The sequence below is a fragment of the Neoarius graeffei genome, chromosome 3, assembly GCF_027579695.1.
Source record: "Neoarius graeffei isolate fNeoGra1 chromosome 3, fNeoGra1.pri, whole genome shotgun sequence".
NCBI classification, from domain to species: Eukaryota; Metazoa; Chordata; class Actinopteri; order Siluriformes; family Ariidae; genus Neoarius; species Neoarius graeffei.
In genome coordinates this window covers 88,227,740-88,240,187 of record NC_083571.1, presented here as the reverse complement: position 1 = coordinate 88,240,187, position 12,448 = coordinate 88,227,740, and the positions used below count along the sequence as shown (strand labels likewise).

Genomic DNA, 12,448 nt, shown 5'->3' with positions numbered 1-12,448 from the left:
CTGTAAAACACATGCTCCTCTCTCAGAGCCCCTGATATCTAGCTGGACTGAGGAAGACTCATTAAAATACACACACACACACACACACACACACAAACATTCTCACAAAAACAGACAAATCTGCTCATTATGTTTGCATGTGTGTGGGGAGGAGGCTTATTCTCTGCATGCCTCATCTCTCATAAACTTCACGGTCACCCTGTGGACAGCGAAGACTTCTTCTTTTCTTAGTCATGCGTCTCCCCCGTTGCTTTATCTCGAGCTTTCTCAATGCCAGTGCATTCATCTGTGTCCTCCTTTATCCCCTCGTTCCTTCATGTCTCACTCCCCCTTGGTTCACTAACAGGTTGGTTGCCATACAAAAATGCCTCCTCGTCAGTCACACCTCCATCTCCACGTCGACAGAGATGGAGGGCAGGTAGAGGATGCTGTTGTTGGAGGAGGTGGGACCAGGGCCAACATTCTGTGCCTTGACCCCGTAACTGCTTGCAGCGGGGGCGTGGCTCAACTTGGTCTGGATACACGGGCTTTCCTGGTGCTCCAGGCTTTTGGAGCAGGATTGGAGAGGGCCTTCATGAGACCAGCTCTCGAGGAAGTAGGTGAGCATTTGACCTTTGCCTTTCACGCTGACCTGACCACGGCATAGGAAGCGGTAATGGCCAGAGAGGAGGCGGAAGACATCTTCGGTCACCTGCAAAACAGTATTGCATTTGGTTTCATACTTCTCTTTTATTTTTCAGCAGGTTTAAGTGTGTATGTGTATAATTATTCTACCTGAATTTTGCCTTGTACTCCAGTGCTGTCCATCCTGCTGGCCACATTCACTGTGTTTCCCCAGATGTCATACTGAGGCCTACGAGCACCAATAACTCCTGCAACCACTGGACCTACATTAATACCTGATCAAACACAATAACAATGAATCCCAGTCTATGCATTTTATTTGTCATTACTTGTATATCTATATTTTTCTTTTGGATACTGATGAAAAAATCACGGTTAGATTTAGATGAAGGCATTAATTAACCAAGCTGTATTAAAAATAATGTCAAATGAAGGTCCTCATAAGGGTAGGAAGACAAGTGTGTGTGTGTGTGTGTGTGTGTGTGTGTGTGTGTGTGTGAGAGAGAGAGACGTAGAAGAGTCATAAATGTTTATGGATATTTCTGAGACAATTTGGAAGTTTTGAGCTGAGGAAAAACGTCAGAGAATGAATGTGCGTATTGTTGTGTGTATCCTGTAGATGTTTTTAGGATGTCCTGTGCATAGCCACTTTAGTTCTCTGGCTCCACACATACTATACCATACCACACACACATACACATGACAGGCTGTCGCACCTCTGACGATATCATTATATTAACACAACACAACAATTAAGAGTTCTCTGTTACTAACCTCAGATTTGTTTTAAAAAAAGCCACTTTTTCTGTCGCCAGATTGACTGTGAGCATGTGGATATCATCATAACTATCATAACCAATCACTTTAACAAATCTGATATGACTCCAATCAACTGCCGAGGAGAAATATAGCCAAATTGGTGAAAAAGCCACACTTTCTGTTTCCAGATGGTGGTGCTATACAAGAGAGTCACTCTAGGCATATAACACTCTGGGGATAGCAAATCCCTGACATGTATCCAATAAACCATCTAGCAGCAATGTAGCTGAGATGAGTGAAAAAGTCACTCTTTCTGTTGCCAGATAGTGGTGCTACCATATATGAGGGAATCACTCTGGGCCAGTGTTGTAGTCAAATCACTAAACCTCGAGTCCGAGACCAGTGTCAAGTCGCCAGTGTTCAGGTCAGAGTCAAGTCCAAGTCATTAAAGAAAATTTCGAGTCGAGTCCAAGTCAAATCCACTATTGATCCGAGTCGAGTCCGAGAACAAGACTCCAACTGCACCATTTGACGGTGGCTGTTGCTGCCTTTATATGAAACCGTCTCTGCTACTGTGTTGGGCTAACGCTACTGCTTGACTACCCCGTTTTAGTTACTAGGCTACAAATAAAAAGCTTGTTCATCGCTCAGCAAGCCCCACCCACTATCAACAGAGCAAATAACATGAGAGTGGGTTAACACTAGCTAGTTCACTGGTCAGCAAGCAAGCCCCACTATCAACAGAGCAATGACCATAGCGTGTCACTTACTTCTCTGGGTGGAGTCTTGCCAAATGATGATTGAAGTTTGAGGTTATCCCTATCGTTTCCTCGATAGTTCTTCTACATATGGAACACACAGCAGTGCATTTTTTCCCACTGCACAAGAAGTCTGTATAAGCAAAGCGGACAATCCTAGGGGCTTCTCTCCAGGCATTTTAGTGCCATTAACGTTAGTTTGTTCCTGAACACAACATATGAACCGATGAAATAAATATCTTATGCCAAATTATTATGGCATGTTACAAAAAATAAAGGAAAAAAATCAGAGTCCTCGTCTCCAATTTACGAGTCCAAATGCAGTTAATGCACAAGTCAGAGTTCAAGTCCGAATCATCAGTGCTCAAGTCCAAGTCAAGTCATGAGTCCTTAAAATTAGGGCACAAGTCGGACTCAAGTACAAGCCTGCTCTGGGCATGTGGATATCATCATAATGATCATAACTGATAACAAATCTGACATGAATCCGATGAACTATTTAGGAGCAATATCACCGAGATGGGTGAAAAAGCCACTCTTTTTGCCATTTCAACACGTTGCAAGATATTAAAAAAAACCTTCGCAATTTAAAATCAGCAACAATAGTGGCCTTTGCAGAGTCATTGCAGGCACTCTCCGGTGGATACTACAGAGGCCCTGAACCTAGAGTGAGAAAGCTACTCTTTCTGTTGCTAGATGGTGGTGCTATGCCACAGTGCCACTCTGGGTATATGGATATGATCATAACCGTCATAACCAATAACCTGTAAAGTTTGAGCCATATCAAGCAATGCATGGAGAATCTATGAGGCATTTGGTTTTCGGGTGATTTGTGTGGATGTCTAAATTCACCATGTCACCATTTCAACACCTTGCAAGACATCAAAAACTCCTTTGCAAATTCTACATCACCAACATCTTGACCTCATGTATACAGAATTTGGCATGAATCCAATGAAATGGCTAGGAGGTGTATTTCAAAATGTATCAACAAATCTGAAATACCTCACTTCCTGTTGGAAGTGGCTAATAATATATATGTTATAAATGTGTTCGTCTTGGGGCGACCCACATGTGTATCAAATATGGTGTGTGTACATGAAATTATAAGCTGGGCACAAGACTCAATGACATATGGTGATGCCATAGAGTTCCTGGGCTAGGGCAGCAGGGTGGTGCAGTGGTTAGCACTGTTGCCTCACAGCAAGAAGGTTCCGGGTTTGAACCTCATGGCTGATGGGGGCCTTTCTGTGTGGAGTTTGTTTCTTCTTCCTGTGTCTGCATGGGTTTCCTCCACAGTTCAAAGACATGGAGATTAGGTAAAAATACCCAGTCACTGGGGTTGCACAAGTCAGTGCGTATTTAGTGCTGGTCTCAAGCCTGGGTAGACTGGGGAAGGTTGTGTCAGGAATGGCGTCCGGTGAAAAACCTATGCCAAGTCAAATGGATCAGATCTGCTGTGGTGACCCCTAATGGGAGCAGCCAAAAGAAGAAGAAGGAATGTAGAGTTCCTGGGCTTCACCTGGGGCCAAGCCTGAGTAACTGTCACAATCACTGATGTGTGTGTTAAAGTTCATGAATTTTTGCCTATGGGAACCACCTCAAAAATGGTCAAGTCTTGAAGAAAAAAATTCAGATCCATTAGGGTCCTTACATCTACGGTGCTTGGGCCCCAAATACTTGTATTCCTGGCAGTATTTTTACTGCAAATACATGTTCCTTTACAGTGAATTTTCAAAGTTAAATAATTTAAAGGGTTTGAAAGAAAATCAAAAGAAGAATGACTCAGTGGCCCAGGTGTGTGTGTGTGTGTGTGTGTGTGTGTGTGTGTGTGTGTGTGTGTGTGTGTGCACGCAATAAGACCAAGACTGAAATGTTACATTTGGTCAAGTTTCAAAGCACCATGACGGTGGTACAGTGGTGTAGTGGTTAGCACTGTTGCCTCACAGCAAGAAGGTTCTGGGTTCAAGCCCAGTGGCCGACAGGGGTCTTTCTGTGTGGAGTTTGCATATTCTCCCCATGTCTGTGTGGGTTTCCCCGATAGATCAAAGACATGCGGTTAGGTTAACATGGGGCAGCATTAGGCTGAAGTGCCCTTGAGCGAGGCACCTGCTCCCTGGTCACTGTAGTATGGCTGCCCACTGCTCTGGGTATGTTTGTGTGGTCACTGCTTCAGATGGGTTAAATGCAGAGAGGAATTTCACAAGTGTATGTGTGATGAATAAAATTCTTCTTCTATATATGGTGCAAACTAGCACCATCACTATAGTGAAATATGGTGTTGGCAGCATCATGGTTTCTTGGGACAAGGACCCATGGGACAAGAACCCAGGCTTCTTGTCAAAATTGAAGGGAACATGCTTCAGTTTGTAAACTAAAGCTTGGGAGAAACTTGACCTCTCAGCAGGGCAATGGTCCGAGCCCAACAAGGTCAAATCAGCACAGAAGTGTTTAAATACAAAAAGGTGAGTATTCTACAGTGGCCAAGTCAAAGTCCAAATCTGAATCCCTTTGAGAATCTGTGGCACTATTTTAAAAACTGCAGTCAACAAACAACATCTAACCAACCTAAAGAACCTGAAGCAAATATGCCTTGACGGTTGGAAGAAACTCATTCCTAAACAGTGTGCAAAGCCAGTAAGAACTTACCCCAACACACTTACACACAACTTTCACACCAAATGCAGCAAGAATGTCAAAACAACTGGAAGTCATTAATTTTCCATGTGAGTCAGCATCTCTCTGCAGCGAGACCATTGGTGGGGTGTCTTGCTTGGTGGTGGTGGTGTCAGAATAAAGTTGAAGTCCGGGCAAATTTATGGTAATGAACCCTGACGCGGTTTGGTGGCAACCAATCGGAATTTAGAAGTGCTCCATTCTAAAGAATACTATGGCCCTTTTCCACTACCCTTTTTCAGCTCACTTCAGCTCGCTTCAGCTCACTTCAGCCCGACACGGCTCGCGTTTCGACTATCTAAGAACAGCACGACTCAGCTCGCTTCAGCCCTGCTCAGCCCCCAAAACTTGCACGGTTTTGGAGTACGGCTGAAGCGAGCCAAACCGAGCTGAGTGAGGCTAGGGGCGTGAGCAGACACTCCCCTGTGCACTGATTGGTGAGGAGGAGTGTCCTCACACACCCCGCGAGCACGCTGGGATCTGTAAACACCGTAAACCCGGAAGAAGGAGAATTACGAGAATTATGAAGCCTTATGTGCCTCGCCTCATCTCTACGCTCTTGCCAGTATCTGTTGGCGTTGTCGGCGACAACAAGCCACAGCACCAAGACCAGCAACACTAACGCCTCCATGTCCTCCATGTTTATTGTTTACTCTCCGGGCTGTGAGACTACCGCTTAAAAGGTCACTGATGTCACTGTTTGCGCCGCCTAACGACATCACATGACGTCCACCCACTTTCGCTAACTCCACCCAATGTGTCCACCCACTTCCAGCCAGCACGGTTCAGCGCGGTTGTAGTCGAAATGCAACTCCAACAGCCCCACTCAGCTCGACTCAGCACGGCACGGCTCAGCCCAACTCAGCCGCGTTGGTAGTGGAAAAGCGGCACTAGAGAACACAGTCGGCTAAATTTTGGTTCCATTCAAACTGTTCCCAAGTAACCTACCATGGAGGAAAAATTGAAAATTGCCCTGGTGGCTTTCTCCATTATTTATGATGTGTCCCTGTTTGCATACAGGGACATAAAAGGGGGGAAAACGAAGCATGGACCACAGTGTTGGAAACTGTAGGTGTTCCAAGTGAGTTGGTGAAGTGCATAATGTATTTTTTTTTTAAATAGGAGGGAACTGCATGCTAACTAGTGCCACAGCATGCAAAAGAGTGTTGGCTACTTACTTACATGTGACTTGAATGATGTTGTTGAACAGGAGGTATTACGAGACAAGGTGTATGTTGGATGTGTTAAAATGAAAGCAGTATAATGTAATATTGTTAACCAATTTTTGAAATTATTTTAGTTATTTAAATTATTACACACTGGTCATGTGTGTTTGCTTTGCAGCCCTTTAAAAAAAAGTTTACAAGATGAAGCATTCCGAAATAATTTGTAGCCGCTTATTTCATCAACGTCACAGAGCATCCATGATCTTTTACCAGCATCGTTGATATGAACGTAGGGTTCAAGCTATTACTGCAGCAAAAGGTGGATCTACCAAGTATGAGTCTGAATGGGGCCAAATACTTATCCATGTGCATTTTTATATACACACTAGTGCATCTCAAACAATTAGAATATTGTGGAAAAAGTTCAATATCTTCCATCAGTTACTTAAGAAAGTGAAAATTTAATATATTCTCAACTCATTACATGTAAACTAAAATGTTTCCAGCAGTTTTCTATTTTAATTTTGATAATTATGGCCTACAGAGAAAAAAAAATCTCAACATATGAGAATTTCATTTCGAGTTTGAGTAAAACAGTATAAATACCGTGTATCTTTTGATGTAGTTCAGTCCATACAACCACAATCATGGGGAACACTGCTGACTTGACAGTTGTCTAGAAGACAATCATCGACACCCTCCACAAAGAGGGTAAGCCACAAAAGGTCATTGGTGAAAAGTCTGGCTGTAAAAGGTGCACAAGCAACAGGAATGACCACAGCCTTGAGAGGATCATCAAGAAAAGTCGATTCAAGAACTTGGGAGAGCTTCACAAGGAGTGGACTGAGGCTGGTGTCAGTGCATCAAGAGCCACCACGCACAGATGTCTTCAGCAAAGAGGCCACAACTGTTGCATTCCTAATATCAAACCACTCCTGAACCAGAGACAACGTCAGAAGCATCTTACCTGGGCTTAGGAGAGAAAGAACTGGACTGTTGCTCAGTGGTCCAAAATCCTCTTTTCAGATGAAAGTAAATTTTGCATTTCATTTGGAGATCAAGGTCCGAGAGTCTGGAGGAAGAGTGGAGAGGTACAGAATCCAAGGTGTTTGAAGTCCAGTCTGAAGTTTCTGCAGTCTGTGATGATTTGGGGTGTCATGTCATGCTAGTGTTGGTCCACTGTGTTTTTTATCAAGTCCAAAGTCAACACAGCCATCTACCAGAAGATTTTAGAGCACTTCATGCTTCCATCTGCTGACAAGCTTTATGGAGATGCCGATTTCCTTTTCCAGCAGGACTTAGCACCTGCCCACAGTGCCAAAACTACAACCAAATGGTTTGCTGACCATGATATTACTGTGCTTGACTGGACAGCCAACTCACCTGACCAGAACCCCACACAGAATCTATGGGCTATTGTCAAAAGGAAGATGAGAAACACCCGACTCAAAAATACAGACAAGCTGAAGGCCGCTATTAAAGCAACCTGGGCTTCAATAACGCCTCAACAGTGCCACAGGCTGATCACCTCCATGCCACACCGCATTGACGCAGTAATTCATGGTAAAGGAGCCCCAGCCAAGTATTGAGTGTATAATTGAATATATTTTTCAGAAGTTGGACATTTCTGTATTGTATATCCTTTTTTGATTGATCTTAGGAAATATGCTAATAATTCAAGATACTGGATTTCTGATTTTCATGAGCTATGAGCCATAATCATCAAAATTAAAACAAAAAAGGCTTGAAATATTTCACTTTACATGTAATGAATATAGAATATATGAAAGTTTACCTTTTTGTATTAAATTACAGTACAAGAAAAAATGGGTGGCACGGTGGTGTAGTGCTTAGCACTGTCACCTCACAGCAAGAAGGTCCTGGGTTCGAGCCCAGCGGCCGACCAGGGCCTTTCTGTGTGGAGTTTGCATGTTCTCCCTGTGCCTGTGTGGGTTTCCTCTGGGTGCTCCGGTTTTCCCCACAGTCCAAAGACATGTAGGTTAGGGTAATTGGTGGCTCTAAATTGACCATAGGTGTGAATGGTTGTTTGTCTCTATGTGCCAGCCCTGTGATGACCTGGCAACTTGTCCAGGGTGTACCCCGCCTCTCGCCCATAGTCAGCTGGGATAGGCTCCAGCTTGCCTGTGACCCTGCACAGGATAAGCGGCTACAGATAACAGATGGATGGATGGATTGCAAAAAAAAATGAACTGTCACGATATTTTAATTATTTGAGATGCACGAGTATATTTACAGGTCTGCTGACAAATTAATTTTTACATTGAAATTTTACTTTGCAATAAAAGCACTGTCTGAAGCAATAAAAAATTAAGTTTTATTTAGAGTAAAGTTGTCATACCCAATACTAACTTTGTTTAATTTATTCCTGTTTCCTCCTCTTTATATTATATGAAATGTATGCAATGTATGTAGAAACATTTAATGTCATTTTTGAATGCCATATTTGCTTTCCAGCATTTCTTTGTTTTGTGTATATACGTATATATAAGACCAGAAAAAAACAAGGTTAATCCAAACCTGTCAGCAACAGCAAGATAGTTTTAACAATATAAAGTTATTTTTATAAAAGGTATATGATTCTGTTTTTTTTCCCAAAAATGAAAGGGTGAAAGCATCTCTATACTGAGGTTAATATATGGGTTAGATTTAGGATTCCTTAGTTTCACACACACACACACACACACACACACACACACACACACACACACACACACACACACACACACACTTCTTCACTGATTATTCAAAAGTATTAGTTCACTCACCCACTCGAAGCACAAAGTCGTTGTATGACTGGTAGTTTATCGCATCTAGAACTCTGAACATCTCTATGGCGAAATCGGCCACTGTGCATAAATGTTCAGAAATGGACTTCTTGGCCTTTCAGGAGGAAACCAACAAAGTAATAACAATATATTGTTGTCTTAAAGTTACATTAGATACACTTGTAAATGTGAAAGTAAAGCATTGCATTGTATAAACAGAAAATAAAAAGGTAGTAAATTTAAAGGAAATTTTAAAGGAAATTGTATTCCAGAGTCACTCTTAAAGCACCATTACATATTAAAATCATTTAAAGACATAATACATTTTCTTATAATGGCTTGGTTTCCTAAGCAAGAAAAGATTAAAGCAGCAAAAATGTTTGCATTATGAGATATAGCACTATCCTTTATCAGGACTGCTCTTCGTCTTAAAGCGCATTAACTACTATCAACTATTCAGTATTTACAGTGATACTAATAGGAAGGTTAGGTAAGTACATGAGTGAGGAATGCAAGTGAAGAAAATGGCCTAGCAACATATGCAACTTTATTCTCAGCAAAAAGCCACAGTACTGTATATAAATACTGTTTATTCTTTCCCCATTCACTGGATATGAGCAATCGCGCGCTCTGATTGGCTATTCTACTACTAGGATATCAGCTCATATACCGTGAGTAGAGAAAAACAAAATGGCAGAGTGCATCAAGTCAGATATGTCACTTTTATCATGTATTTAAAAGAAACAGAAATAGCTAAAAGAATATAGTTTTTTTTCCCCGATATCACCTATTCCACACTCCAGCCCAGTTGGTGGCGCCAAACGGCCAAAAACCCTAAAGAAGAAGAAAATGGCAGCCCGTGTTACTGAACCAACCGAGGATGAAATAAAAACTCTACTCGATAACAAAACCCCCAAAAATACAAAAAAGCAACAAAATATGGAATAAAAATATTTGATGGTAAGAACGTATCTTCATCAAAACCCCTTATGGATAACAATCCATCAAGGACCGTGATGTCGCCTGATATGGTGCAGCCGGGGCCCCACCCTGGAGCCAGGCCCGGGGTTGGGGCTCGTATGCGAGCGCTTGGTGGCCGGGCCTTTGCCCACGGGGCCCGGCCAGGCTCAGCCCGAAGCGGTGACGTGGGCCCGACCTCCTGTGGGTTCACCACCCACAGAGGTAGCCGTAGGGGGCTGGTGCAGTGTGGATTGGGCGGCAGTCGAAGGCAGGGGCCTCGACGACCTGATCCCCGAACACAGCGGCTAGCTGTTGGGACATGGAATGTCACTTCGCTGGGGGGGAAAGAGCCTGAGCTTGTGCGGGAGGTTGAGAGGTACCGGCTAGAGATAGTCGGGCTCACCTCCATGCACAGCTTGGGCTCCAGAACCCAGCTCCTCGAGAAGGGCTGGACTCTGCACTTCTCTGAAGTCGCCCATGGTGAACGGCGGCGGGCTGGTGTGGGCTTACTTATAGCTCCCCAGCTCAGCCGCCATGTGTTGGAGTTTACCCCAGTGAACGAGAGGGTCACCTCTCTGCACCTTAGGATCAGGGAGAGGGCTCTTGCTGTTTGTGCCTATGGGCCGAATAGCAGTATAAAGTATCCGGCCTTCTTGGAGTCCCTGGGAGAGGTACTGAGAGGTGCTCAGGCTGGGGACTCCATTGTTCTACTGGGGGACTTCAACGCTCACGTGGGCGACAACAGTGACACCTGGAGGGGCATGATTGGGAGGAACGGCCTCCCCGATCTGAACCCGAGTGGTGTTTTGTTATTGGACTTCTGTGCTAGTCACGGTTTGTCCATAACAAACACCATGTTCGAGCATAGGGGTGTCCATAAGTGCACGTGGCACCAGGACACCTTAGGTCGGAGGTCGATGATCGACTTTGTTGTCGTTTCATCGGATCTCTGGCCCTATGTCTTGGACACTCGGGTGAAGAGAGGGGCTGAGCTGTCAACTGATCACCACCTGGTGGTGAGTTGGATCCGCTGGCGGAGGAGGAAGCCAGACAGACCTGGCAGGCCCAAACGTATGGTGAGGGTCTGCTGGGAACGTCTGGCCGAGCACTCTGTCTGGGAGGTCTTTAACTCCCACTTCCGGGAGAGCTTCTCCCAGCTTCCGAGGGAGGCGGGGGACATTGAGTCTGAGTGGACCATGTTCTCCGCCTCCATTGTCGACGCGGCTGTTTGGATCTGTGGCTGCAAGGTCTCCGGTGCCTGTCGTGGCGGCAATCCCCGAACTCGGTGGTGGACACCAGAAGTAAGGGATGCCGTCAAGCTGAAGAAGGAGTCCTATCGGGCCATGTTGGCCTCCGGAACTCCTGAGGCAGCTGATGGGTATCGGCAGGCCAGGCGTGCCGCAGCTCGGGCAGTTGCGGAAGCAAAAACTCAGAACTGGGAGGAGTTTGGTGAGGCCATGGAGGAGGACTATTGGTCGGCCTCGAAGAAATTCTGGCAAACCGTCCGGCACCTCAGGAGGAGGAAGCAGTACTCTGCCAACACTGTTTACAGTGTGGGTGGGGAGCTGTTGACCTTGACTGGGGACATTGTCGGGCAGTGGAAGGAATACTTTGAGGATCTCCTCAATCCCGCTGTCACATCTTCCATTGAGGAAGCGGAGGCTGATGACTCAGAGGTGGACTCGTCCATTACCCAAGCCGAAGTCACTGAGGTGGTTAGCAAGCTCCTCGGTGGCAAGGCACCGGGGGTGGAGGAGATCCGCCCTAAGTATCTCAAGTCTCTGGATGTTGTGGGGCTGTCTTGGCTGACACGCCTCTGCAACATCGCGTGGCGGTCGGGGACAGTGCCTCTGGAGTGGCAGACTGGGGTGGTGGTCCCTCTTTTTAAGAAAGGGGACCGGAGAGTGTGCTCCAATTATAGGGGGATCACACTTCTTAGCCTCCCAGGGAAGGTTTACTCCAGGGTACTGGAGAAGAGAATTTGGCCAATAGTCGAACCTCGGATCCAGGAAGAACAATGCGGTTTTCGTCCTGGTCGCAGAACACTGGACCAGCTCTATACCCTTCATAGGATGCTCGAGGGTTCATGGGAGTTTGCCCAACCAGTCCACATGTGCTTTGTGGATTTGGAGAAGGCATTCGATCGTGTCCCTCGTGGTATTCTGTGGGGGGTGCTTCGGGAGTATGGGGTTCGGGGCTCTTTGCTAAGGGCTGTCCGGTCCCTGTATGAATGGAGCAGGAGTCTGGTTCGCATTGCCGGCAGTAAGTCAGACCTGTTCCCAGTGCATGCTGGACTCCGGCAGGGCTGCCCTTTGTCACCAGTTCTGTTCATAATCTTTATGGACAGAATTTCTAGGTGCAGCCAGGGGCCGGAAGGAATCCTGTTTGGGAACCACAGGATTTCATCTCTGCTTTTCGCAGATGATGTTGTCCTGTTGGCTTCTTCAAAGCAGGACCTTCAGCATGCACTGGGGCAGTTTGCAGTCGAGTGTGAAGCGGCTGGGATGAGAATCAGCACCTCCAAGTCAGAGGCCATGGTTCTCAACCGGAAAAGGGTGGCTTGCCCTCTCCAGGTTGGTGGAGAAGTCCTGCCTCAAGTGGAGGAGTTTAAGTATCTCGGGATCTTGTTCACGAGTGAGGGAAGGATAAAGCGTCAGATCGACGGGCAGATCGGTGCGGCCTCCGCAGTGATGCGGTCGCTTTACCGGTCCGTCGTGGT

The 12,448-nt window shown here is 45.5% G+C and overlaps 1 protein-coding gene across 1 annotated transcript in view; it reads right to left on the bottom strand.

The window, feature by feature from the left end:
- Nucleotides 1-379: 379 nt before the first annotated feature.
- adcy1a (adenylate cyclase 1a) overlaps nucleotides 380-12,448 on the bottom strand; it is a 112,330-nt gene continuing 100,261 nt past the window's right edge. The window contains exons 18-20 of the mRNA XM_060917612.1: nucleotides 8,770-8,884; nucleotides 775-899; nucleotides 380-691 (exon numbers count right to left, since the gene is read on the bottom strand). Of these exons, the coding sequence (XP_060773595.1) occupies nucleotides 380-691; nucleotides 775-899; nucleotides 8,770-8,884 (552 nt within the window). The remainder of the gene's footprint in view (nucleotides 692-774; nucleotides 900-8,769; nucleotides 8,885-12,448) is intronic.